This window comes from Oryctolagus cuniculus, chromosome 18, assembly GCF_964237555.1.
Source record: "Oryctolagus cuniculus chromosome 18, mOryCun1.1, whole genome shotgun sequence".
Lineage (NCBI taxonomy): Eukaryota > Metazoa > Chordata > Mammalia > Lagomorpha > Leporidae > Oryctolagus > Oryctolagus cuniculus.
Window position 1 is genome coordinate 68,195,357 of NC_091449.1, and position 25,219 is coordinate 68,220,575.

Below are 25,219 nucleotides of genomic sequence, written 5' to 3' on the forward strand. Positions count from 1 at the left end.
ACCTTCCATCTGCTGGTTCCCTGCCCACATGGCCACACAGCTGGGGCTGGGTCAGGCCTTAGCCAGGAGCCAGGAGCTTCTTCCAGGTCTCCCACGTGGGTGCAGGGCCCAAGCATTTGGGCCATTTTCCACTGCTTTCCCAGGCCATCAGCAGAGAACTGGATCGGAAGAGGAGCAGCCAGGACTTGAACCAGCATCAGTATTGGATGCCAGTGTTACAGGTGGTGGCTTAACCTGCTGTGCCACGACAGTGGCTCCCATTTATTTATTTATTTATTTGAAAGGCAGAACAATTGAGAGACCGAGAGAGATCTTCCAACCTTCCATTTGCTGGTTCACTCTCCAAATGGCTACAAAAGCCAGGGCTGCTTCCGGCTGGAGCCAGGAGCCAAGAACTCCACCCTGGTCTGCTACGTGGGTGGCAGGGGCCCAACCACCTGGGCCATCACCGGCTGCCCCCCGCCGGGTCTGCATTAGCAAGAAACTGGAATCAGCAGCAGAGCGAGGAGGCAGGCACCGACACTGCGGGTGGCCAAGAGAGCTGGCTGCAGGGAGCCAGTGGGTTCTGCCAGATTCGGCCGGGCTCGGCCGGGGCGGAGCTGGGCACTGAGAGCCCAGGGTGAGTGGGAGTTAGCAAGGCGCCCCGGGACGGCTGGGGACCCCGGGGGCACCTTCAGACCTCATGACGGGAAGTGTCACCTTGAGTGTTTTCAGGGTCCACACATGTTTGCCCTCCACCTTCCGTTCTGGCGTGGTTTTCCCGTGAAACGACCCGGATGTCTCCCGTCTGTTTGCCGTGGGAGACTGCGAGTGCATCTCAGCCTCCTGCGAGGAAAGCCAGTCGGCCGGGACACCAAGCTCTCAAGTGCTGGCGGCGACCGCCATCTGCTGGTGGCCTCGGCAGCGGCATCCCGCCTGCTCCCGGGCGGAGCGCCTGCCTCAGACACTGCGCCCTGGCCGGCCGCCGTGAAGAGCTGCGTCGCCTATTCCCACGCTGCGGGAGAAACGTGGGCATTTCGTCCGGAAGCCTCCAACCCAGTGACTCCACCCCTGGGGATTCCTCCGATGGCTGCTCGAGGCACCAGTCCCCAAACTCAGCGACACGTCAACGCCCGTGCCCCCGGCAAGGCGCCCGCGTGCCCGTGCTGGGGCACCCGTAGGTGACCTCTGAGAAACACGACGGGCAGCATCTTCGCTGAGGAGCTGCTAGGATGTCCGTGCTGAACCCGGGGCGCACAGCCGCGAGGGCCGCTGGGGGGACAGGGTGCGGCTTGGCCTCGGGCAGCGGCCCCTTCTTTCAGGGGTGCATTTTCCTGGGCCTCTTGGAGCAGAGAAGAGTGGTCCCCGAAGAGAGATGCTGGCCGTGGCCTGCTTCCCTGCGGGCAGTCACAGCTCCACTGATGACTGTTCCCCGCCGGGGCCTCACCCCTGCAGAGAGCAAGGGGCTCCTCGGCTCGTCCTGCCCCCACCCCCACCCCTCTTGCATCATCACCAAAAATGTTCAGCTTCCTGAGGGCCAAAGGTGGGCGGGGGGGCTTGGGGGGCAGCGTCCTGAGAGCCCCCTCCCCCGCTGCCGGGCGAAGTCCAGTCTTCCCTGGTGCCGTCGCCCCTCCCAGGCCTGGTGTCTCCGTCGCTGGTTTCACCGGCTACAAAATGAGAATCTGGCGCCCGAAACACTTTGCAGTGTCTGTTACAGGAGAACCTTTGTGGCCCAGCAGGTTAGGCCGCCGCCTGCGACGCTGGCGTCCCCTATTGGAGCGCACGTTCGAGTGCCCGGCTGCTCCCCTTCTGATCCAGCCCCCTGCTAATCGCACCTGGGAGGCAGCAGAGGGTCGCCCAAGTGTCTGAGCCCCAGCCACCCACACGGGAGACCCGGTGGAGCTCCAGGCTCCTGGCTTTAGCCTGGCCCCGACCTGGCCTTTGCAGCCTTTTGGGTGAATGAATGATGCAAGATCTCTCTCTCTCTCTCTCTCTCTCTCTCTCTCTCTCTGTCCGTCTGCCTTTCAAATAAATAAGTCTTAAAAAATCAATAAGTTGTAGCCACTAAGGGCAGCAGTAGTTTCTAGGAAAGCTGCGAAGCGAGAGAGATACACAGGAGAGGGGAACGGCAGCCGTCTCCGGCGGGGGGACGCTCGTTTGCCTTTTTCATACTTCTCTGTTGTTTCCAGACTTCGAGTTGTCAATCTTTCTTTCTTTTTTTAAAAGATTTATTTATCTGAGAGGCAGAGTTACAGACAGAGAAGGAGTGACACAAAGAGAGAGAGAGAGAGAGAGAGAGAGAGAGAGAGGTCTTCTATCCACTGGTGCATTCCCCAGATGGCTGCAATGGTCAGAGCTGAGCCGATCTGAAGCCAGGAGCCAGCAGCTTCTTCCGGGTCTCCACGCAGGTGCAGGGCCCCAGCACTTGGGCCGTCCTCCACTGCTTTCCCAGGCCACAGCAGAGAGCTGGATGGGAAGTGGAGCAGCCAGGACCCGAACTGGCGCCCATATGGGATGCTGGTGCCGCAGACGGAAGCTTAACCAACTGTGCCACAGCACCAGCACCAGCCCCAGGTTGTGAACCTCTGGGTGCACCGTCTGCAAGGCTGTGGAGCACTGAGCCGGTGAGCAGGCTGCGTCCCCCTTTTCCAAACCGGGCTGCGGTGTACTCCTTTCTGTCCTGCATCTGCTCGGCTTCTCCCGGGAAACGGGGCTCTGGTCTGGGAACGCCCCCTCCCGCTCATGCGGTTTGGCCTCTGGTGCCGAGCCGGGGAGGGACAGGCTCAGAGCCGGGGAGGGACAGGCTCACGAGGCTTCTGCCGTGGGGGAGAAAGCTTAGGGCCCTCACCCAGCGCCAGGGCTCACCGCCCCCCCACGCGTCTGCGGGCAGTGGCCTCAGCAGGTGCGTGTCAGTGAGAACAGGAATGTGGTGCTCACGGCTGGAGGACGGGAGACGCACAGAACACGTGTGGAGTGTTTCCGCCTGGCCACGCGGGGGCTGGCTCTGGCCTACCCGTGCCCTCTGTCCGTGAGTGCCCCACCCCCATGCCAGCCTCCTCCACGGTGACCTGTGCAGCTTTAGGTGCCACCTGTTTCGTCTCCTCCTCAGGCTCGCGGCTTAACCGAGGTAGGGGAACGGGTGCCCAAGCCGAGTGGCAGCCTCGGCCGACCGGCCCCTCCGCCTGCCCCAGGCCTCGCTGCTGCTGTGACTCCTCTGCGGTGACAGCGGGCAGGAGTGAGGTGGTGCGGAGACGGCAAGGGGGCAGCCGGACCGCTGTGGTTCCCGGCCCGTGGGAGCAGCGCGTGCCTTCTCTCCGGAGCCCTGTTTCGGAGCGCCGGGCCGGGCCAGGCCTGGGCGGCCTCAGCGGCGAGGTGTCTTCGCCAAGGGAGGCTGCCTCCTCAAGACCCACAGAGAGGAAGCCGTGGTCAAAGCTGAGAACAACGGAAGCGAGGTTAGAGTCACAGCCGGGGAGACCCCCGCCCTGACCCTCCCCCAGCCGCTCCCCCACCTGCCCGGGCACAGGGCACAGGGCGCCTGTGTACCAGACCCCTCCCCGCTGCTCCCTGCCTCTCTGAGAGCAGGGGTGAGAGTCCCCCTCCTCCTCCGCACAGCTCCTTGGGCTGAGTGAAGCCCCCAAGGCAGCCAGGCCTGGCCCTGCTCACTGTCCTGGTGCCACGCCGGTCTCTGCCATTCGTTGAACTTCCCAGAACTGCCCCCTGCTCACCCCCGACCCCAGGGCCTAGTTCAAATGCCAGCTGCTTGGGAGGCGGCCCGGACCCCTCTCGGGACTCCAGCCTCACTCCCTGCCTCCACCATGCTTTGTCCACTTCTTAGCACATCCACGGTCTCTTGGCTGCCCCCTGCCGGTCGCAGTCACCACAGGGCTTGGGGCGGCCCTCTGCTCACACAGGGTCTGGCAAGCCCGGGAGGGGGACAGGGCTGCGTGTGAGACCGAAGTGGAGCTGTGTGTGAGATGCGAAGTCGCACACGGGCACGGGAAGAGCCCTCCCCCGCTCCTGCACATGGGGACAACAGCCCGCGACACGCATGTACGGTGCCCCCTCTGAGCCCCCGAAGTGTGGGAGGAGGATCACGCGTTTCACTCTGCTTAGAGGATCAGCACGTTTCACTCTGCTTAAAAAGCAACTCCCCGATGTGCAAACATCTCACCGCTCCCAGCAGGCTCCCGCGCGGCCACGGGGAGTTCTCACGGAGGGAACCCCCCGGGCACTAACGCAAGCACGCACACCCTCAGTGCTGGGGTCCTTGGCGCCGCGGGCAGGCACCTCGCTCCCGGTGGTGCCGCAGACTGGGCTGGGCTGGGCTGCCCATGGCCTCGGCGTGGCCGCGGGCTGGGTGTCGCTGCGTCTCCCCTTCAGCTTACAGGAGAAGCTGCGAAGGTCAGTCTCACCACTTAGAGATCTGTTTTATTTGAGAAAACGCCCGGGGGGATATTTTTCACACACACCCCCCCCCCCGGGCCCTATACTGCACAAAGCCTCCAGGGCCGCGTGCAGCTCCTCCCCAGGCCCCCGTCTCTGTGCTGCCCCGCGCTGTTCCGTGCTGTTCCGTGCTGCTCCTCCCCAGGCTCATGTCTCTGCGTGCTGCCCCACGCTGCCCCGTGCTGCTCCTCCCCAGGCCCACGTCTCTGTGCTGCCCTGTGCTGCTCCGTGCTGTTCCATGCTGTTCCGTGCTGTTCCTCCCCAGGCTCATGTCTCTGCGTGCTGTTCCGTGCTGCTCCATGCTGTTCCGTGCTGCCCCGTGCTGCTCCTCCCCAGGCCCACGTCTCTGTGCTGCTCCGTGCTGTTCCGTGCTGTTCCGTGCTGCTCCTCCCCAGGCTCATGTCTCTGCGTGCTGCCCCACGCTGCCCCGTGCTGCTCCTCCCCAGGCCCACGTCTCTGTGCTGTTCCGTGCTGTTCCGTGCTGTTCCGTGCTGTTCCGTGCTGCTCCTCCCCAGGCCCACGTCTCTGTGCCGCCCGCGCTGCTCCGTGCCTGCATCGGTCGCTTTCTCCGAAGCTCTGCATCCTGAGACGGCAGATGCCGGACTCACGCCTGCTTTTTGATCTCTAACCCGCCTGTTGCTCACTTGGCTTTGCAAGGGCAGGATGTCTGGGAGGCACGCAGCCTGCGTGTGACTGGCGCACACGCGCCTCTGTGACCCTGTGCCGTCTGGAGGGCAACTGTGAGTGGGTGCACGGGACCCAGGGCAGGGACGCTGCTGCCTGGGCCAGGCCTCGGAGCAGAGGGAGAGAGCAGGGGACACACGTGCCCAGGTGCAGGGGCGGGCAGGACGTCCCTGACTCACCTCGCTGGCACGGAACAGCTGCTCAGTCTGTGCACTGGTGAGCAAGGCACGTGGGCGCCAGGGCCTTCCGGACCACAAAGGAAAGAGGCGGCCAACAGGCAGGTGCCTGATGCACACGGCTGAGGCAGGGGCAGGGCTGTGGTCTGGGCAAGCAGCTGAGACAGGAAGAGGCAGGTGCAGGTGGACGCAGAAGAGATCCTGGGGCCCCCGGGCCAGGCAGGGGGACACTGGGCCTCGTCACTGGCATCAGGAAGCCTTGGCTTTGAACAAGGGAGCAAAGCTATCAAGTTTACGTTCTCAAAAATAAGTCTGCACTGCTATGAAGAATGATTTGATGGGAGTGGGGTGGAGGGAGGGGAGGGGCTACGAAGGCAGAAGCTAAGTGGGTGCAGAGGAGACAGCCAGGTGCGTGGGTTTGGGACCCCCCCAACAGGACCCCCCAATGTGGGGGAAAAGGGTTGGGGAGACTGGGGGGCTCCAGGTGTGCCTTTGGCCCTGGGTGGACGGAGGGGCTGTTGGCTGACATGGGGTACAGGGGCTCTGAGTGGGGGACAGGTGTTGGGGTGCGGCGGGCAGGGGGAGGGGATGTCCAAGCCCACCCCAGTGGGTGTGCGGCCCCTCCCCACTGCGTGGGAAGAGTGGGTTCTGCCCACGGTGGACGGTGCTGAGGGCTCTGGCCGGGCCGGGCCTGTCTGCACGGAGCCTGGGAAGGGGTGGGGGAGGGGCAGAGCTCCACACACAGGGGTTTTCAGAACGAGAAAATAACATGAAAGCAAAGGGAGGAGACCTTGAACTTTAAGCTGGGCCAGAACTGAACAATGCGGTCGGCAGTGAGCCGCCGAGAGCCGGGAGCCCGTGCCGGCCACCGCGCAGCTGGCAGCGGCGCAGGGCGGGCCGGGCCGCTTCTGTTTGTTGCTTTTGTGCGGCTGCTTTGAGGGCTTCTGTCAACAGCGCTTCCTCTCCGCCTGTTTGTGGCTTCACAGCAAAGGGTCCCAGCCGCGTCTGCTTCCCGGAGTATCTCAGAACCTCGGGCGGACCCCGCTTTTCCAAAATAGCCGAGAGACGCGAGCGTCTGCATGAGGCAGAGACGCCGGCACGCTTGGAGCCGGGGCCCCACCCTGCATCAGGGCCGCCCACGAGGCCTGTGCCGCGCCTGTAGCGCCGGGCATGGTGATACAGGGCGCCGGGGCCCAGATCGCCGTGGACGTAGCCGCCTCTGCCCCCAGCCCCAGCTCAGGCTCAGAGGCCCGGGAGCTCTTGGAGGCTCCGGCAGCCTGAGCGGGGACCTGGCTGGCACTCGGGTCCCTCTGCCACAGCTGATGCCCGCGGGCTGCGGGCCTGGGCTTCCTGGGCCTCGAGCTTCCGTTGCCCCCATCCCTGGCCCCATCCAAGAGGCGGGAGAAAGGCGCTGCCTAGTCCCAGGCCAAGGGGGCGCCATGCCTCTCGGCCTCCTGAGTGCGCCTCGGTTTCCCCATTAAACAGTGGGGACAGATTCTCAGGACTTGGTCCCATGGCTGCACTGGGTGCCTGGGTGCTCGCCCTGGCTGCACAGCCCGGTCACGTGGGGGCTGCGGAGCCACTTGCCGGGCCGAGGCCCCACCCCCACCGCAGCCCGTGTGGCTCTGACCAGTGGTCGCCTGCCAGGGCCCGGCACAGGTGTGTGGGGAGAGGTGTGGACCATCCCTCAGGAAACACCTCCGTGCAGTCAGTTCCTCTTTAAAATGGTTATTTATCTTCCTCTACTTGAAAGGCAGAGGAAGCGACAGGCGGCTGGGGGAGAGAGTTTTCATCCAGCGGTTCACTGCCCAGAGAGCTGCAAGGTCAGGGCCGGCCCGGGCTGAAGCCAGGAGCCAGGAGCTCCACCTGGGTCTCCCACGTGGGTGCAGGGGCCCAAGCACTGCGGCCGTCCCCCGCTGCTTTCCCAGGCCACAGCAGGGAGCCAGATCAGAGGCAGAGCAGCCAGGACCCTAACCATGACTCTGATCTGGGATGTCGGCTTAACGCGCTGCGCCACAGCACCGGCCCCTAATTCACCGATTGTAGGCGAGGGGAGCCTCCGCGCGGAGGCTGACCTGGAGACCCCCACTCCCACCCAGTGCTCTGCTATTTTGCATCTGTTTTGACGGCTTCTGACCGACCCTCCCTCACCCAGGTCCCCATCTGGCCGACCCTCCCTCACCCAGGTCCCCAGAGGGAGCAGGACACTTGGGGGACGAGTCGCCTGCTTCTGCTCGGGTCCCTGGAGGCGTGCACACCACATGTCCCTGTCCACAGCAGCCAGGGACAGTGCGGGCTGGGCCCTCCCCAATGACTCAGCAATGTCCCTGGTGTGTCCTCCGGCCCCGTCTGTGCACCCGGCACGCCCAGTCCCCGGCCCGGCTCTACCAGCTCAGAGGCCCGTGCCCCAGTGGGCGGCAGAGAGTTCCTCACACCCACGTGGCAGGCGCTGCGTGATCGCCTCCATGACCTCACTTCCCGGGGCCACGTGTGCCCAGGGTCTGCCGTATGGTCAGTGCAGCTCCAGAACATTCCATGGCCCCAGCATGCACTGCGGGATGCTGCTATGCCAGAACACTTCCAATGCCGCCACCCCCACCCCGTGCCCAGGCGGCCCCCTCCCTGGCCACCCCGGAGGACTCCACGCTGTGGGCCACGGCTTGGCCGAAGTTGCCAGTGTTTTGCACAGTGTGGGGATGGAGCGTGGCCTAGATGTCCACGTCCCAGTCGTGGAACCCGTGGACATCACCTGATGTGTTAAAGGGCCTTTGCAGATACGGCGTGGACGCGGAGGTCCCAGGCCCCTGACACAGTCAGGAATTTGGAAGTGGGAAAGAAGCTTGGTTCTGATGTCTGTGCTGCCTGGGGACCACGGGAGGGTGACAGCCGTGGAAGGACACAGGGCACAGCGGGAGAGGCTGAGGGTGACCACGGGGGTCGGTGCTGACTGCTTGGTTCCCGGGGCTACCACGCACCCGCCTGGGTCGGTGGTGACCGCTCCGTCCCCGGGGCAAGCAGGCACCTGCCTCAGGTCCCATGACACCCATGCCTTGCCCCAGGGCTGCCATCCCCATGGACTCAAGTTTCCGGGGAGTGACGGTGACGGAAACAATGATCCTGTTCTCTTTTTATCTCAGAAGTCACACATGACCCGGTTGTGAAACGGGATGTGGTGCCACCTACCCACAGGGGCACGGTGACTGGCGGTCACCCCCTCCGGGGACTTGGAAGGACGCGCGGAGCTTCCGGCCCATCAGGGGCTGAAGCGGGCGGAAGTTGTTTGCCATCATCTTCTCCTCTTCCCCGGGCGCAGAGAACACGAGTGTGCGGAAGGCTGACAGCTGGAACAGAGCAGCCAGAGAGCCTGCAGCAGGTGCGGAGTGATCCTGTCCCAGGCCCCGCCTGCACCAGGGATGGCCCTGTAAGACCAGGGACAGTGCTGGCTCCCAGGCTAGGTCCCCCTTGGCGACTGGGACGGCTGCCCTGGGGAAGCCAGCGGCCGTGTGGTGAGGGTGCTCAGGCAGCTCAGGCGGAGTCCCACGGGAGCCGAGGCCCAGCCGTGAGAGTGGGCCACGGTGGAACGCACCCCCGTGGACAGGACCTGAGGCCCCGCCCGCCACCTGCAGCTGTGAGTGGGCAGCTGTGGGGAGGTATCCTCCCGCCCGAGCCAAGCTTTCAGACAAGTAGAGCTGACACCTGCCCACATTTCCACAGGAGACCGCCGGCCACAGCCCCCTGCTCCTAACCCAGAGACGCTTCCAGGGGTACCTAACGCTCGGTGCCTTCCGGGCCCCCGCGTGTGGGAGCGCCTGTTCCGTGGTGCGTGGGGACAAGCACGCTCCACACAGATGCTGCCACGGCGCTGCATCCACGTCTCCCTCTCGGGACCGGAAGACGCTGGTCAGGCTCGCGCCCGCTGGTGCTCAGAGCCCACCGAGCACCTCTGCAGGACGGCTCCGGCCGGTCAGCTTAGGCGGCCAGTGACCAGGTCACTTCTGTCTGCTGCAATGACTTTCCCAGTCCCAGGCCGGGGCGGGGGGTGCTGGCCTGCGCACCTGTGTGTCCTCGGAGGCTCCTCACACGTGGTCCCAACCCCCCAGGATCCGAGGGCCGATGGCAGGGCTGCACCCCTATCAGGTGCCTCTCCCCCCCTCACCCCTCTCCCTCTCCCTCTCCCTCTCCCTCTCCCTCCCTCTCTCCCTCTCCCTCTCCCTCTCCCCTCTCCCCTCCTCACCCCTCTCCCCCCCTCACCCCTCTCCCTCTCCCTCTCCCTCTCCCTCTCCCTCTCTCCCTCTCCCTCTCTCTCCTGTGTAAGTATCCGAGGAGCTGAGATCCCTGGAACCCCTGTCACACGGACATTCAAAACAAAGCAACGCACAGGCCCCCACGGCCCCCACGGCCCCACGGGCCCCACGGGCCTCAGCAGAGAAGCGCCGGCCGCCGCTGCTCACCTGCTCCTGGGCCACCTCGATGGGCTCTCTGTGGATGAGCCAGGTGACCGACTCAGCCAGCGGCGGGGTAGTGAGGGAGCCCCCGTAAGTCCAGTAGTCCCGGCAGGCGGGCAGCAGACAGGAGGGGTCGAAGGGGCCAATGGCCACCCGCATGTCCTGGGAGATGGAGGAGCACACACCGCGTCAGCTGGGGGGCCCAGGTGCTGTGCGAAGGGACCCCCAGGGCCTGTGTGTGCACCCCCGGGAAGACGGGAAGACCCCACCCATGCCTGTAGCTCTGCCCACCCAGGAAAGCGTGGGCCCACCGGTGTCTGCAGCTCTGCCCACCCGGGAAGCACGGCCCCGCCCCGGGAAAGCGTGGCCCCGCCCCCTCAGTGCTCCTCAAGCCACGCCCTTCTGCAGACGCGGGCTGTGGAAATACTTCACTTTCCTGTGACGAAATCTACAGAACCTGACATGGAGCCTCCCGGCCATTCCCGCCAGGGCGGCCACGGCCACCCCTCTCCTAAAGCTCCCCACCTCCCCGCCCCCTCGCCGATGCCCCTTGTCCTGCTCCTGTTCCACTGGGGGACAGCGTGCGGGTGGAACAGGGTGTGTCCCTCATGACCGGCCTGCCCCGTGGAGCAGTGTCCCCAGGGTTCAAGCGTGTGGCAGGTGCGTCAGGCGTGACCCCTTCCTTCTGAAGGCTGAAGGTGTCCACAGTGCGACGGACCCCCGCGCCCACCCCTCCTGCCCCCTGCCCTCCCGGCTTCCGGGTGCTGTGCCGAGGCCCTGCTTCCGGTTCCTTGAGTGTAGACCGGGAAGTGAACTGCAGGCACGTGGGTTAGCCCATGTTCAGTGCTGCAAGGCCCTCGGCCTGTGTCCCACAGGGCCAGAACACGCAAGAGCCGCTGAGCTCGGTCCACACAGCCCCGACACGTGAGCCACGGAATCCACGTGCGCTGACCCCCTCTGGGGCTGGGTGTCACCCGTCCTCCATCACTGGGTGCCAAGGTCACCGCTCTTCCCGGGCACACGCACGGCAGCTCACGGCAGCGCGTGCCCCACGCGGAGCCCTCGGCTCCCAATTCACCGTTGCTTGCTCTGTTTCCCAGGAGGTGCAGAGGAGCCGACCTCCGCTCTCCGGGGGCCGAGAGTCCTCCCACCGCACTGCCCGCGGCCCCAGGACTGCCTGCATCCCCGGAGCTCGCCTGCACCTGCGGCTCGGGGGAGGAATAAGGCAAAAACCTAGGACTGGCATTTCCCAGGCACAGTGGTGAGCCCACAGGGTGGCGCTGGGGCCAGCAGGGCAGCAGCCCCCCCCCTCCCCGGGGACGTCCAGGGCGGCAGGGGGAAGGAGGCCCCCCGTGAGGCAGCACGTCCAGCCCCTCTTTCCCACCGCGGGGAGGTGGACGGGGCTGGAAAACATCCCGCGGCCCAGGCCGACACTGGCTGCGGCCCAGCGAGGAAGGGCACGGGCGGCAGCGGCCTTGCCGAGTTCCTGAGCCGCGGGACCGGCGGCGGCTGCGGGCCCACATCAAGGGGAGGCGAGGGGCACATCAAAGGGCGCGCCCCGCCCGCTGCCGTCCGGAGCCCCTCCCGCCATTGTGCACACAGGTGGAAGCCTGCGCGTCCCCACCTCGGCTGGCCGCTTCCTTCCGCCCTGGGTGCTTTGTCAGGTCCTGAGAAAACAAACTCAGGGCTCTGGGCTTCCCACTCCATCGCTGGACGTTCCCGCGGCGCCCCTCCCCCGGCCGCGGCCTGGAGCCCCCGGTCCCCAGGTGAGCCGCCCTGGGACCAGCAAGGAGCTCTGGACTCCCACCTGCTCTGAAACCAGCGCAGGTCACGCCCGGGACAGGCTCAGGAGGCCTGCGGAGTCCGACCCCTGCCCCGCCCCGGGCAGGCTGGGGGCCCTGCCGGATCCAGGCCCTTCCAGCCCCCCCCCCCCCCGAGGGGCCTGACCGAGGGACAAGGACGTTCGCTCACCTTGTGCTTGACTTTTGGCAAGACGTCCACCAGCTGCTGCAGAGCCTGGTGCTGCGCCCCCAGCTGCAGGGCAGACGCGGGCAAGGTCAGAGGGCAGAGGCCACAGGCAGGACCGCCACCCCCGCCACCGTCCCCCTGGCACGCAAGCGGTCACCTTGAGGAACACGCCGACCACTGCCAGCCCCTTCTCTCCCACGACGGCCTCCCGGTAGCTCTGGTATCTTGCGGAATTCCAGTGAACCAGGTGCAGCTGAGACACGGGAGAGAACCGAGCCCAAGGCCACTCCCTTACCTCGCAGCAGATCTGTGCGCCCATTCACTGATTCGCTGTATAAGTTCTCCCCCCCCCCCCCACATTTCATGCTTTAAGCTATTTTAACCTGGAGTACATGAGAAATCTGGGCGGGCCGGTGGCTGGGTGGCTGGGTAGACGATCGGTGGCCGCCTGCCCGGTCTCCCGACAGCCATGGTAAAGCGCCTGGGGGACCAGCAGGGCCCCACCCCGTCCCACAGGCCGAGTCCTGACCCCCGATCCCACCTGGGACTCCGACAGTGTGGCTTTGCCCTGATAAGGTCCCCGCTGCACAGACGCTCAGAGCCCCCGCAGAGACCATCAGGGACCTCGGCAGGGTACACATGGCCGTTCACCGCGTGCTCAGAGCCCCCGCAGAGACCCTCGGGGAGCTGGAGACCCACCACACCTGTGTCGAGGGGATGGCATCTACACACCTCGGCAGGGTACATGTGACCATTCACCGTGTGCTCAGAGCCCCCGCAGAGACCCTCGGGGAGCTCCTGGAGACCACGGCTGCCGGCACACGGCATCAGAGAGGCTGTGAGCTTGGGCTCTGGGAGCACCTGTGGTGCCCCCCCCCCCCACTCAGCAGGGGCTGCCAACCACTCTGCCTTGAACCTTGAGAGACCCAGGCCCGGGAGACCCTCCCTCCTGGGCAGTGGAGCCCGGCTTACGGGACGCACCGCACCCGTGCCGAGGGGATGGCGGCTACACACCTCGGCAGGGTACACGTGGCCGTTCACCGTGTGCTCAGAGCCCCACGCGTTTGTGGCTCCCCAGTGGAAGTGGAACTGCTTCAGCCGGTAGTGGTTTTCCAAGGGCCCGCCGCTGACTCCTGCGAGGAGGCAGAAGAATGGGGAGTCGCCCGCTCTGCCCCAGGATGCGGTGATGCCCGGGCACCATCCACATTTGCTATTTCTTTTCAAGATTTGTTTGCAAGTCAGAGAGAGAGAGAGAGAGAGAGATCTCCATCTGCCACACCGCAAATCTCTGTAACAGGCAGGCCAAAGCCAGGAGCTTCTTCCGGGTCTCCCACGCGGGTGCAGGGGCCCAAGGACTTGGGCCATCTTCTGCTGCTTTCCCGGGCCATTAGCAGAGAGCTGGATCGGAAGTGGAACAGCCGGGACTTGAACCAGCGCCCACATGGGATGCCGGCGCTGCAGGCTGCGGCTTTACCTGGCACACCCCAACACCGACCCCAGCTGTCCACATTTGTTATTGAATTTAAGAAATCACACATTTACTTGAGAGGCACAGACACGCCCACCTGCTGGCTCCCTTCGCCAACGCCCACTGAGGCCGGGGCTAAGCCAGCCAGAAGCCCTCCAGGTCTCCACTGGGTGGCAGGGACCCAGCTGCCTGCGCCCTCACTGCGGCCTCCTGGGATAGCAGGAGACTGGAGTCAGGGGCCGCAGCCGGGACTCAAACCCAGGCATTGTGACGAAGGAAACGGGCAGCTGACCCCTGCCCACCGCTAGTCTTGCTAGTCTCTGGATCCCTTCACCTCCACTGCGCCCCGGCCGCCTGTGCCGCCCACAGTAGGTCCACGAAGTGCCAGGACGGGTGCAGGTTCCCAGAGCTCCACTAGGTGGCGGTAAGGACCTCTGCGAGATTTCCACACCCTTCTTTGCTTAGAAAAGACATCTTCTGAATTAAACACTAATAATAACAAGCAGTTTAAATCCCGCCAGCAAAGGACCCCAAAAGCAGTGCCAGCCGAGCGAGACTCTCACACAAACCCTGGGGCAGAACAGGCAGCCTTCCCCCAGTTCTGGTAACCGGGCAGCCCCCGCTGCCTCCCACTGCAGGGCCAGGCTCACCGCACGCCCCTTTCGAGGGGTGCCATGGAGCCCTCACCTGGAAGTCAGCCGCGCACCCAGCAGGCCCAGGGCAGCTCTGCTCTGTGGGCACGGGGCTCCGCTCGGTCTCCCCGAGAACTCAGGTAGCTCCACGCCCGGGCTCAGACCTGAGCATCCATCATTGAGGAACTGGCGGCGCCAGGCTGTGGATTCCCGGCTGCCATCCCCAGAGATCACGGCTGCACAGGGCCGGGGAGAGGGCTGGGAACCCCGGCTGGTGCGGTCCGATGCTGTGGCTTATCTTATCTCCGGCTGCACACTGTCGCCTGCAGATTGCCATCAGCAATTGCTACTCTGACATCTCATTTTTAATTGGAGCGCTTGCCAAGCACCCCTGGGACGGCCAGGCTAGGCTGGGCCCGGCGGGCAGAGTGGCAGCGTGGACCCCTGGGCCAGGGACCTCCCTTCCCGGGGCTGAGCCGGAGCTGGAGCGCTCCTCTTGCTGCAAGTGCGGGGCTTACGTGGGCGCGCTGGGTGCCCAGGGGCTAACAGTGCTCGGGGGTCGTCTCTCCCCACAGGAAGCACGAGCAGCGGGAGGCAGCTGCCGTGGCCTGGACGTGCCCTGGTCCAGTCCCGGCCCCTGCGTGACTTTGGCAGGGCGACATCGAGAGGTTAAGTGAGGAAGGGGCAGCAACCCCCAGGACAGCTCTGGGAACGAGGATTCGAATCCAGGTCTGACCCCAACCTGGTGCCTTACACCTTGTCTTTCAACGTGTGAACAGAACCCTGGGCGGTCCCAGGACCACAGCCTGCACCCGCGGCCGTCCCGGTGTTCGCCTCTGCCCGGCGCCCGTGTGTGTGGTGAGGAGGGGGTTTGCAGCACCAGCCGGCCCCAGAGCCCTGGAGGCACCAACGTGCACCGATCTGTGACTGAGGGGGAGACTCAGGCACTCCCATGGGACGCGTGAGAGAGCGTGTCTGGCAGCCTGGGAGAAGGACAATCCACAGTGCAGTCCTGGCTTTGTGGCTCAGCCCTGCCTCCAAGCTGCTGTGTGACCCTGGGTGTGTGGCGTAGCCTCTCTGAGCCTGTGCACCCGTGCGACGGGGTGGGGAGGCAGGAAAACCATTCAGCACAGGTGAGTGGGGCTGGGGCCTCCTGAACCCGGGGCACCTGTCACTGGGGAGGTGGGTGTGCAGGGGTGGGACCTACGTCTCCTCCACGGTCCTTTGTCTCTGAACCGGGCACTTGCCTGAAGCAGCGGCCACGTGGGCTGGGGACCAGGCAAGTGACATATAAATCGAAAAGGCACTCGAATCTCCCCAGCTCTGTGACAGGCAGGTGACACCAAGGCCAGAAACACCACACGAGGTGAGGCGCAAGGCAGGATGGGCGCAGCCGAGTTCCCAGGAGAGGGGGCGGGCACGGTAGGGCACGGAGAACTTGTGCTGGCCTGGGGCGGCCCCTGGCGGAGAAGTGGAAGGCAGCAGACGGCTGTGCCGGGCGTGGCTCCATCCTGCCGGCTCCTGCAGTGGGAGAAGACCCTGTCCTTCCAAACCTGGCAGTGCCGGCGGTGCTCACGGGGCCTCGTCCACGTCACATGGGGCAGTGCGTGGAGAGCAGTCCCAGTGACAACGCCTCCGAAGTGAGATCTGACGGCCAAGACAGCCCGCCCGCCGCGTGCCTGGCTAGTCAGGGCAGGAAAGCCGAGCACAGTCCCTCCTGTGGGCGTGGTGCAGCCCGCCTGCCGGCTCCCGGCCTCAGTCTCTCCTCTGGAGTGGGGAGGATCCTAGCAACAGCACCAGGTCACTGCAAGGATTAACTCACGTGGGAATGAGGTTCTTGGCACCACCCTGGGCACGTGCACTTGAAACAGGAGAAATAAACAATAGCCACAAGTGTGGGAACTTGTGGTAAACAGAATTAACATTTATTTGGGTGCAAAAAAAAAAAAAATCCGAAATCCACGCCCATGAGGGATCTTTGACACATCCACGGGGAACCTGTGACAGACAGAAAAGCTGCGCACGCTTGCACGTTTCTTGGATAGACACACACCCATCTTTTAGCTCCATTTGCCACGACTGTCCGAAGCAGCTTTGCAGCTTTGCAGGAGCAGCAGCTGTCGCCGGCCAGGGTCTCGGTGTCCTCGGCCCCCTGCTGTGGCAGTGGACAGGCCGAGGGTGGCCCAGCCCCCGCGGGCCACAGTGCCTATCCCCAGGGCAGCTACGTCTGTGCCCGGCCTGCAGCCCCTGCAGGCCGCAGTGCCTATCCCCAAGGCACCTGCGTCTGTCCCGGCCTCCAGCCCCCACGGCCACAGTGCCTATCCCCAAGGCAGCTATGTCTGTCCCAGCCTCCAGCCCCCACAGGCCACAGTGCCTATCCCCAAGGCACCTGCGTCCGTCCCAGCCTCCAGCCCCCGCGGCCACAGTGCTTATCCCCAAGGCAGCTGCATCCACACCCTGGCCTTCTTCCCCAGCAGGTGCAGTGGCTCACCGAGGCACGGTCGGGCGACAGAATTGGCGGGTGCCAGACTGTCCAACTGCAACCACAGCTGGCGCTGGCCCCTCAGCCATCTTCTGTAGTCTGTGCTCTCGCCAGGATGGGTGAGGCAGGCACATTTGCTTCGCCACACCACGGCTGCCCCACGCCCCACGCCCCACGCCACCTCCCTGGCCACACCACGACTGCCCCACGCCCCACGCCCCACGCCACCTCCCTGGCCACACCACAGCTGCCCCACGCCCCACGCCACCTCCCTGGCCACACCACGGCTGCCCCACGCCCCACGCCCCACGCCACCTCCCTGGCCACACCACGGCTGCCCCACGCCCCACGCCCCACGCCACCTCCCTGGCCACACCACAGCTGCCCCACGCCCCACGCCACCTCCCTGGCCACACCACGGCTGCCCCACGCCCCACGCCCCACGCCACCTCCCCCGGCCACACCGCGGCTGCCCCACGCCCCACGCCCCACGCCACCTCCCTGGCCACACCACGGCTGCTCTAAGACCCCCACTTCCCTGCCCCTCCCACCTCAGCACCCTGCCCCCACTAAGGGTCTTCTCAGCCCCACCACCTGTCCCTCCCCTTCCTGCCCTCTCCACCCACGCACTAGGCAGGCGGGGGGGGTGTCCTGTGGGCAGCCCCTCAGTCTGGCTCCCGGGACGGCTGTGTGTCGCTGTCACCCGAGGTGGCATTCCCAGCATGGGAATGCCCAGGGCAGCATTTCCCCAGACGGCTGCCCGCACGCCTGGAGGAGGCGGCCAGGGACCCACAGAGGAGGCTGACGGACGCGGGCCTCCTTGGCCCTCGCCTTCTCGTCTGCCCCGGGCTGGGAGGAGGAGGCGAGGCCACTCAGGGTGACTCACTGTCCCCAGCCGGAGCCCCGAGGCAGCAGGGGGAGCAGAGATATAGGAGCACGGGGGCGCTGGGTCCCTGTGCACGGGGACGAGGAGATGCAGGGGACACAGAGGTGGGGACAGCCGGGGGAAGGAGGGAGGGCAGTGCGGGGGCTCTGCTGGCCCCTGCAGGCTGCGGGGGTGGCGTCCGTTCCGAGGCCACGAGGGGAGAGCAGTTTTCTAGGGGTCTGCTTGAGGGACAGAGAAGCAGAGATAGCAAGAACCAGAGCCAAGGTTCGGACCGGGGTCCTTGCTATCTTCAGAGGGAAGGAGGACCCCTGGACCATGGGGAGACCAGTGGGCGAGGAGGCAGGACTGGCCCGAGCTCACCAAACACCCAGCCTCCCAGCCCCGGCAGCTGCCACCAGGGGTGCGCACCAGGGGCTGCCCGCCAGGCGAGGCAACGCGGATCCAGCTCCCAGCCCAGACCATTCTACGCTGCACAGCCCCTGTGGTCGCGTTGATAACCTGCTGTCTACACTCGGGGGCTTGTGGCAGCCACGTGATGTAGCCCGCAGCCGGGAGTGCAGCTTCTGTCACAGCCTTCTTCCACGATGAGCCGGGCTGCACGGGGAGGTGCAGCGCCGGACGACTCCCAAGGACAGGACGCAGCGCCCGGGCCCTCCGCGCAGCCCCAGCGCCGTCAGAGACTCCAGGAGCGGCAGCAGCCTGCGCTGTGCCACCTGCCGTGCCGCCACGACGCCGGGCCCTGTGCCAGGGCAGAGGCCCGCACCGCCGCCTCTCGGCTCCCTGACGCAGCCTCTGCTTGTTCCCCGAACCTGCCGGGCATGCTCCCGGCCCAGGGCCTGGGACTTCTTCTTTTTTTTTTTTTTTTTTTTTTTTTTTTTTTTTTTTTTGACAGGCAGAGTGGACAGTGAGAGAGAGAGAAAGGTCTTCCTTTGTTTGCCATTGGTTCACCCTCCAGTGGCCGGCGCGCTGCGCTGATCTGAAGCCAGGAACCAGGTGCTTCTCCTGGTCTCCCATGGGGTGCAGGGCCCAAGCACTTGGGTCATCCTCCACTGCACTCCCGGGCCACAGCAGAGAGCTGGCCTGGAAGAGGGGCAACCAGGAAAGAATCCGGCGCCCCGACTGGGACTAGAACCAAGTGTGCCGGCGCCGCAAGGCAGAGGATTAGCCTATTGAGCCGCGGCACCGGCAGACAGTGTGTATCTTATTTTTTAAAAAATTCTTTATTTTCACTTATTTGAAAGTGTGTGTGTGAGGGAGAGATCTGTGGGCTGGTTCACTTCCCAAAAGCCTGCAGCAGACAGAGCCAGGAGCACAGACCTCAGTGTGGGCTCCCCGTGGGTAGCAGGGACCCACACTCTGGAGCCATCACCTCCTGCCTCCCAGAAAGCAGATAAACTGTGTATCTTAACTACTTCAGCCTGCGCTTCAGTCTGTTAAGTCTGGGCTGGCCCTGTGACTCAGCGGGTACAGCCGCCTGCAACGTAGCACCCGTGCGGGCGCCGGGTCGCGCCCCGGCTGCTCCAGTTCTCTCCAGCTCCCTGCTGATGGCCCGGAGAGCCACGCGCTTGGGCGCCAGGAGTCTGGAACTGAAGTGGAGCAAGAGCGGGAGCGGCGGCCCCTGGTGGTCAAAGCTGAAACAGGCCCACTCTGGAAGCTGGGACCACGTCTGCGTCTCAGCCTCCAGGACCAGGCAGGAACCAGCGCCAGGGGCCTCCGGTCTCCTCCGCCCCCGCGACGTGCGCACCCAGGACCCGAGGAAGCAGCTTAATAAGGGTGCGCGCGGGATGTACGTGCACACACTCCAAGAACTTCCGGAAAGTGGAACGAAAGTCCGTCTGGCGCAAACACACTTCGAGATCCCTGCGGTTTCTCCCTAAAGCACATTAGCGCGGACTTCTCTGACGGCGCTTCTTCAGCGCTGTGCACAGCTTACCCCCCCCCCCCAGCCATGCCAGGTGCGTCACCCACTGCTGTGCACAGCTTAACCCCCCACCCCGCAGCCATGCCAGGTGCGTCACCCACTGCTCTGCACAGCTTAACCCCCCCCCCCGCTGTGCCGGGTGCGTCACCCACTGCTGTGCACACCCTAACCCCCCCTAAGCCGTGCTGGTGCGTCACCCACTGCTGTGCACAGCTTAACCCCTCCTCCCCAGCCATGCCGGGTGCGTCACCCACTCTTCTGTCGACATCTCCCAGTCTCAGAGGGCCCCCCTTCGCCAAGGACGAACCCCCGGGTTACAGAGCAGGATGCTTGGACCACCAGGTGCAGGGGCCGAATTCCAGGTCTCACTGTCGACCTCCCCTTCACGGGGACCCCGCCTGAGCTGCATTGCACTCAAGGGGCCAGCACCGTCCAGCACTACCCCCCTGGCCATTCCTCCTCCATCCTTCATCCCTTCTCACTGGCCTTCCCACAACTCTCGGGAGCAAAGGACAGACGGGAACCAGCCCTCGGACGTGGCCGAGCAGAGCGGTCTTGGCTGCAGGCCCCACGGCACTTGGAGACCCCACCACGAGCGGGGCCTCAGCTCTGCACGGCCGGCTCTGCCCTCTTCTCCCTCTCTCAGCGGGCTCTTACCTGCTGCGCCGGCTTGTGCCAGTGCTTGCCCGAGGCTGCCAGATTCCCTTTGAACTTCCCCAAGAAAGATCTGACGGGTTTCCGCTGGCCCAGCCCTGGACCAGCCACCGCAGCCAGGGAAAGCTGGCTCCCACACACCCACCGCCATTGCGCTGCCAGCGTCCTGTGCTCGGGGAGTGCGGGAACGGGTCCCAGGGAACAGGGGACAGGAGGCTGGTGCCCAGCCAGCGGGAGGGACCTCCACCATCAGCATTGCTGCGTGGAGCGGGCGGTGGGCACGGCACACGCTGAGCCCCAGTGAGCCCCACACGGGCCCCCGATAGCGCCAGGAAGGCTGTGCCCCACCCCCAGGGGCAACGGCGCGGGCTCACCTGAGTCGCCAGTGGCATCGTCGAACTCCACTTGGAAGAGGTAGCCGGTGTTCCACACGCAGCGGCAGGACGCTGCGCTGTAGGAGGCCCTGAGCGGCTCCAGGTGGGGGTCGTAGACGCTGTCCCCCCACTGGATGTCGATGGGGGACTGCCGGGTGCCCCCCGGCCTGGGGCCCAGGCCCGTCCAGAGAGGGTGCACTGGAGAGGGAGAGGAGACCCCGCCTGAGTCTCTGTGCCATCCCCTGTCTTGGATGGAGACGGCAGAATCTCCCCAGTGTGTGCCCCCACAGGACCCCGCCCAGGGGCAGCTGACCCACGGGCAGCCCTGGCTGTAGCCAAGCCCGCGATGCAGGGCCCCCTTCCCTGGTCGCTCCAGACCGTCCAGGGACGCGGACTCTCCGCCCACCTGGAGTGGCCGCTCCGCTGTGGCCAGTGCTGCCCTGTGTCTGTGTGTTGAGCGTGGCCGAGAGAAGTCCAGGCAGGAGCCAGGAGGCGGGGGACGGAGGGTGGCTGGCAGGGCCCGTGTGGCCGCTGTCTCCTTGACTCCCATCTGAAGGCCGGCGGCCGCGGGAGCCACTTGTCCTGCGACTCCTCCTACCCGGGGAAACCAAGCCCCGGCAGCCAGAACGGGAGGCAGAGTGGCCGCTGCCTCCGTCTTCCTGAGGCTCGGGGTGAGGTGCACAAATGAGCAGCTTCCCAGGGAGAGGTCCAGCCCAGCAGCTCGGGCCCCGCCTCCCACCCCCAGAACCTGCCTGTGATACTCAGCTTCCGGCTCACGCAGAGCCGGCGGCAGCAGGGATGCTCCAAGGAGCTGGGATCCCGCCACCCGTGGGGGAGCTGGATGGAGTTCCAGGTCCCTGGCGTGGGTGGCCCGGCTCCAGCCACGGTGGGTACTGGAGAGTGAGCCAGCACGTAGGACCTCTCTGTCTCTGTGATTCCCAAGTAAATAACACAAAATCCAAGAAAATGTGGCGGGGCTGGCACTGTGGCGTAGCGGGTAAAGCCACCACCAAGAGTGCCAGCATCCTACAGGGGTGCCGGTTCATGTCCTGGCTGCTCCACTTCCAATCTAGCTCCCTGTTAATGGTCTGGGAAAGCAGTGGAAGATGGCCCAAGTCCTTGGCCCCTGCACCCGCGTGGGGGACCTGGAGGACGCTCTTGGCTCCAGGCTTTGGATCAGCACGGCTCCGGCCATCGCAGCCAGTTGGGAAGTGAACCAGCGGATGGAAGACCTCTCTCTCTCTCTCTCTCTGTCTCTCTCTCTCTTTGCCTCTCTTCTCTCTCTGTAACTCTGACTTTCAAATAAATAAATAACTCTTTAAAAAAGGATCAGTTCTCTGCCCACGACACTGGGACTGCTTCCGGTGTGTTGCGGCGAGATCTGTGATGATGGCTCTGTCACTTCTCTGCACTTGCCCGGGTCATCGGCTTCCTGATGGGCTCCTGGGCACACAGGTGCCAGCCTGGGCCGCGTTCCTGCCTGCTCTCCTTGCAGAGGAGCGAGCCAAGGGCCGGGGAGCCGGGGGCGCTTTCCCGAGATCCCCACGGGTCCCCCCCCCCGAGATCCGGGTCTCCCGAGAGTCTCCAGCTGCGGCTTCTGGCTGCCCTGGCCCAGGCCTGGACAGCTTTTCTCTTCCTCGTTGGCTCTTGGGGGCCCCCCGAGCCCCTCCCACAGGGGCGCCCTGAGGCTGATGTTGCACTGTTAGATGCAGGCGGGGAAGCCGCTGTGGGCAGGCGGCCAGCCCTCACATGGGGCCAGGGAGGCAGTAGGGAGAGGTGGGGACTGTGGCGGCCTGCAGAGCGGGGAGCGCCTCCCACCTGGGGGTGCTCGGGCCCTCACTGCCAGAGCGTCAGACTCTTCGAGGGACGACAGAACAGATTTTCACGCGCAGCCTCCCAGGACTATGGCTGTCAGGTGTTTTCTCTGAGTTTAGACGTCGTGCCAGGGAGACATATTTCTGAGATACCTGCGCTCCCTGCTTCTCCTCTGGGTTCTTGGGCCCAGCCGGCGGCCCCTGAGGTCACTGGCACCAGGGAAACATGTCAGACCCGGGATCCCACCTTACAGCCCCGCAGGGACCCCTGACCCACAGCGGACTCACTCAAGTGGCCGTAGGGGCTGGCCCCCAGGGCTCTGCAGGTGCACCCTGCGTCCTGGCCTGGCCCGCGGCAGGGCCTGAGCGCCCTCGACAAGCTCCCGCCTCCTCTCAGCACTGCCCCAGCCGCCCGGGTGCCCTGTCTGTTCTCCCCACAGAGCCCCTCTGACCGCACGGCTCGCAGGTGCATCTGCTGGAAGCCCCCCCGAGCCCGCCTGCCACCTCCGCCTTCCCTACAGCCGGCGGGGGCTGCCAACTCGGCTGCACAAACCCAACTTGAGGAGGACTGGGGACAGCGAAACTCAGGACACGAGAAGTGCGGGGGTGGGGGGACAAGGACCCTCACACAGAGACTGTTTTAATGAACAAGGATCTGGCCGTGCACGTTACCTTGCAATTCCTTTACATTTGGTATTATCCGTTCCACGCCACATCTTTTTTTCTTTTTTTAAAGTTTTTATTTTATTTGACAGGTGGAGTTACAGAGGGCCGGGGAGGGAGAGAGATCTCACATCTAGTTCACTCCCCAAATGGCTGCGACAGCCGGGGCTGGGCCAGGACAAACCCAGGGGCCCAGAACTCCATCCTGGTCTCCACGTGGGTGCAGGGGCCCAGCCGGCTGGAACTGGAAGTGGAGCTGGGAGTGGAACCCAGGCAGTCAGCTATGGATGGTGGATGTCCCAAGGGGCACGGCCTCCACTGTGCCAGACGCCTGCCCCGGGGACCTGCCTGGGCTGTGACTGCACAGATGGACAGGCTGGTCTTCTGAGCACCCGCCCCTTGTCCCTAGAGGACCACACCGTGGGCGGCTTCTGGTCAAGGGGTCTGGGGGACATGGCCCAGCTGGGAACCCAGCCTCGCCCAGCCCAGCCTGCGTGGAGGACCACGGATGTGAGAGCCCAGAGCCCATCAGCGTGTTGGAGAGCACGCGTGGAGGGTGCTGGTCAGGGTTTAGCAACCCGCTCCCCGGGGAGTCGGAACCTCGCGCAGGCGTGTGCCGGCTGCCGTGGTGTGAACGCCCCCTCCGCCGCTGTGACGTCCCCAGCGTGATGTGCCCGGTCAGGGAAGGCTCTGCCTAAATGACCCGCACGGCTGGTGCTTCGAGGCAGAGCCACCAGGGTTCGTGGTCCTTTTGACAAAGTTGCCCAAATGGCGCCTTCTAGAGTGTCGGTAAAGACAATGCAAGAGTGGAGCCGGGACTCAGATCTGCCGCTTCCGGCCGAGCACGTTGGGGGGGGGGGGGCTTAGTTCAGGGGTGGGGACCCGCGATGCGGTGCCAGTCGCTGGTGTGTGGCCGGTGTCCTCAGAGCCCAGTTCAGGCCCCAGCTGCTCCACTTCCGACCCAGCTCCCTGCTCACGGCCTGGCAAAGCAGCAGTGATGGCCCGAGTCCCTGGGCCCCTGACCCACGTGGGAGACCTGGATGGAGCTCCTGGCTCTGGCCTGGCCTGGCCCAGCCCTGGCTGTTGCAGTCATCTGGGGAGTGAACCGGCAGATGGAAGATTCTCTCTTTCCCTGTCTTTCCCTTTCTGCCTTTCCACCGGAAATCTTCCCTGAGCTGGGCCGGGTGTCCCCCGGGGCGGAGCCCTGCACAGTCCCCTCCCCCACACAGCCACGGCTCCCCCAGAACAGCGGATGACCTGCACCCGGAGCCTAGGAGGTACCAGCCTTGCTACACAGGCTGTGTGGTCCCTCCACGGCCACCAGACAAACCCAGTCACGTCCGTGTCCTGGGTGAGGACGCTGGGGCTCGGGGCAGTGAGGCGGCTTGCCCCGGCTCATGCGCTAGTGAGGGGCACTGGGCCTGGGTGCCGAGTGACCACAGCCCGGCTCCCGGGAGCGCCCGCTCAGTCCCCAAGGCCCCAGTGAGGGGTGACGAGGTCACGGTGTCACCCTCAGCAGGGACTGTTGCGATGGTGGCCTCCCGGTGCCTGGTCCCCTCTTGCCACGTGAGCTCTCCCACAGGCACCCCCCACCCGGAAGTCCCGAGCCACGTGGCCACACCGTGGAGTCGGCAGCTCCGGCTGTGCACCAAGTCCACCCGTTCTCTGCACCCCTGAGGCACCCTCGGGGGCTTGGTGGCAGCAGTGGAAGGTGGACTGAGGTGGCCGTGGAGGGCCAGCCAGCTGTGGACTCTGCACGCCCGCTCCTGCTCACGACTTCTCCCGTCGGCCACTACCAGGGCGCGTCTCAGGGGTTCAGGGTCTACTCACAAGCGCCGCTCCTGCCCCGGTGAGCACAGGGGTGCTGTGAGCTCCGCCACGCCGGCCCCGGCCGCTGTCCCCAGAGTGGCGCCGGCATCTGCTTCAACAAGAGGACCCTGCCCAGCAGCCTGGCCCTCAGCATCGTCCCACGTGGCCCCAGGCCCGCCGTCCACTCTCACTGTGGTTGCAACAGCTGCACGGGGGCTTGGGGCAGAAGCTCACCCACTGTCCCCGGCCTAGGGGTTAAATTCCAACCCCGGCCTTTGCGCTCGGTGGATGACGTCTGGTCTGGCCCAGGGGTGGGGGCGTGGGGACAGGCGACCTTAGCTGGGGCAGGGCAGGGTAAACAGTGAGTGGACAGCCTGCTGTGAGCCCCGGGAGCTGCACAGGCAAACAGACGGGGCAAAGTCCCTGCTCCCTTGGATGGCCCTGCCGTGTGCGGCCTGGGACGCCACAGAGACGGCACAAGCGTGGGGACCGACTAGCCGGCGTGCCCCACGGCCCACAGGAGACCGACTTCCTTCTCCCTAGGGAAGCTGCTCCCTCAGCCGGGGACACGCCCAGCGGGTGCCTGCTGCCTCAGCACAGCCGTTTAACCGCGGTGGCACTGGGACAGTAGACAGACGGCCACCCCAGCCGCACACCGTCACGTCGGCAGGTGCACCGAGAGGTGCTAATTACTTCTCCCATAGGTGGACATTTAGGTTATTTCTGGTTTTTGAAATAAAAATTATTTGAGAGGCAGAGCGAGAGGGAGAGGTCTTCCATGCACTGGTTCACGCCACAGCCAGGAGCTTGGCGCCCATCCG

The 25,219-nt window shown here is 65.2% G+C and overlaps 1 protein-coding gene across 2 annotated transcripts; it reads right to left on the reverse strand.

Moving 5' to 3' along the window:
- Positions 1-8,397: 8,397 nt before the first annotated feature.
- CA5A (carbonic anhydrase 5A) lies at positions 8,398-24,916 on the reverse strand. 2 transcript variants are annotated; one of them, XM_017339451.3, is made up of 7 exons: positions 24,420-24,916; positions 20,113-20,310; positions 12,710-12,828; positions 11,853-11,948; positions 11,699-11,761; positions 9,734-9,889; positions 8,398-8,701 (listed from the first exon to the last, which is right to left on the reverse strand). In XM_017339451.3, exons 1-7 carry the CDS (start codon positions 24,550-24,552, stop codon positions 8,462-8,464), a joined length of 1,005 nt encoding a protein of 334 aa, XP_017194940.2. In that variant the 5' UTR covers positions 24,553-24,916; the 3' UTR covers positions 8,398-8,461. The 2 variants fall into 2 exon arrangements, with proteins under 2 accessions (XP_017194940.2, XP_017194942.2); XM_017339453.3 differs by having other exon boundaries at positions 8,398-8,623; positions 24,420-24,740.
- Between the last annotated feature and the right edge of the window lie 303 nt (positions 24,917-25,219).

Excerpts from the sequence above, each read along its gene's own strand:
- CA5A (XM_017339451.3), bottom strand. The coding sequence starts at position 24,552 with ATGCTGAGGGCCAGGCTGCTGGGCAGGGTCCTCTTGTTGAAGCAGATG. Across the intron at positions 11,762-11,852 it reads TGGTCGGCGTGTTCCTCAAG|CTGGGGGCGCAGCACCAGGC; the intron begins GTGACCGCTTGC and ends TCTGCCCTGCAG. Across the intron at positions 9,890-11,698 it reads TGCCAAAAGTCAAGCACAAG|GACATGCGGGTGGCCATTGG; the intron begins GTGAGCGAACGT and ends TCCATCTCCCAG.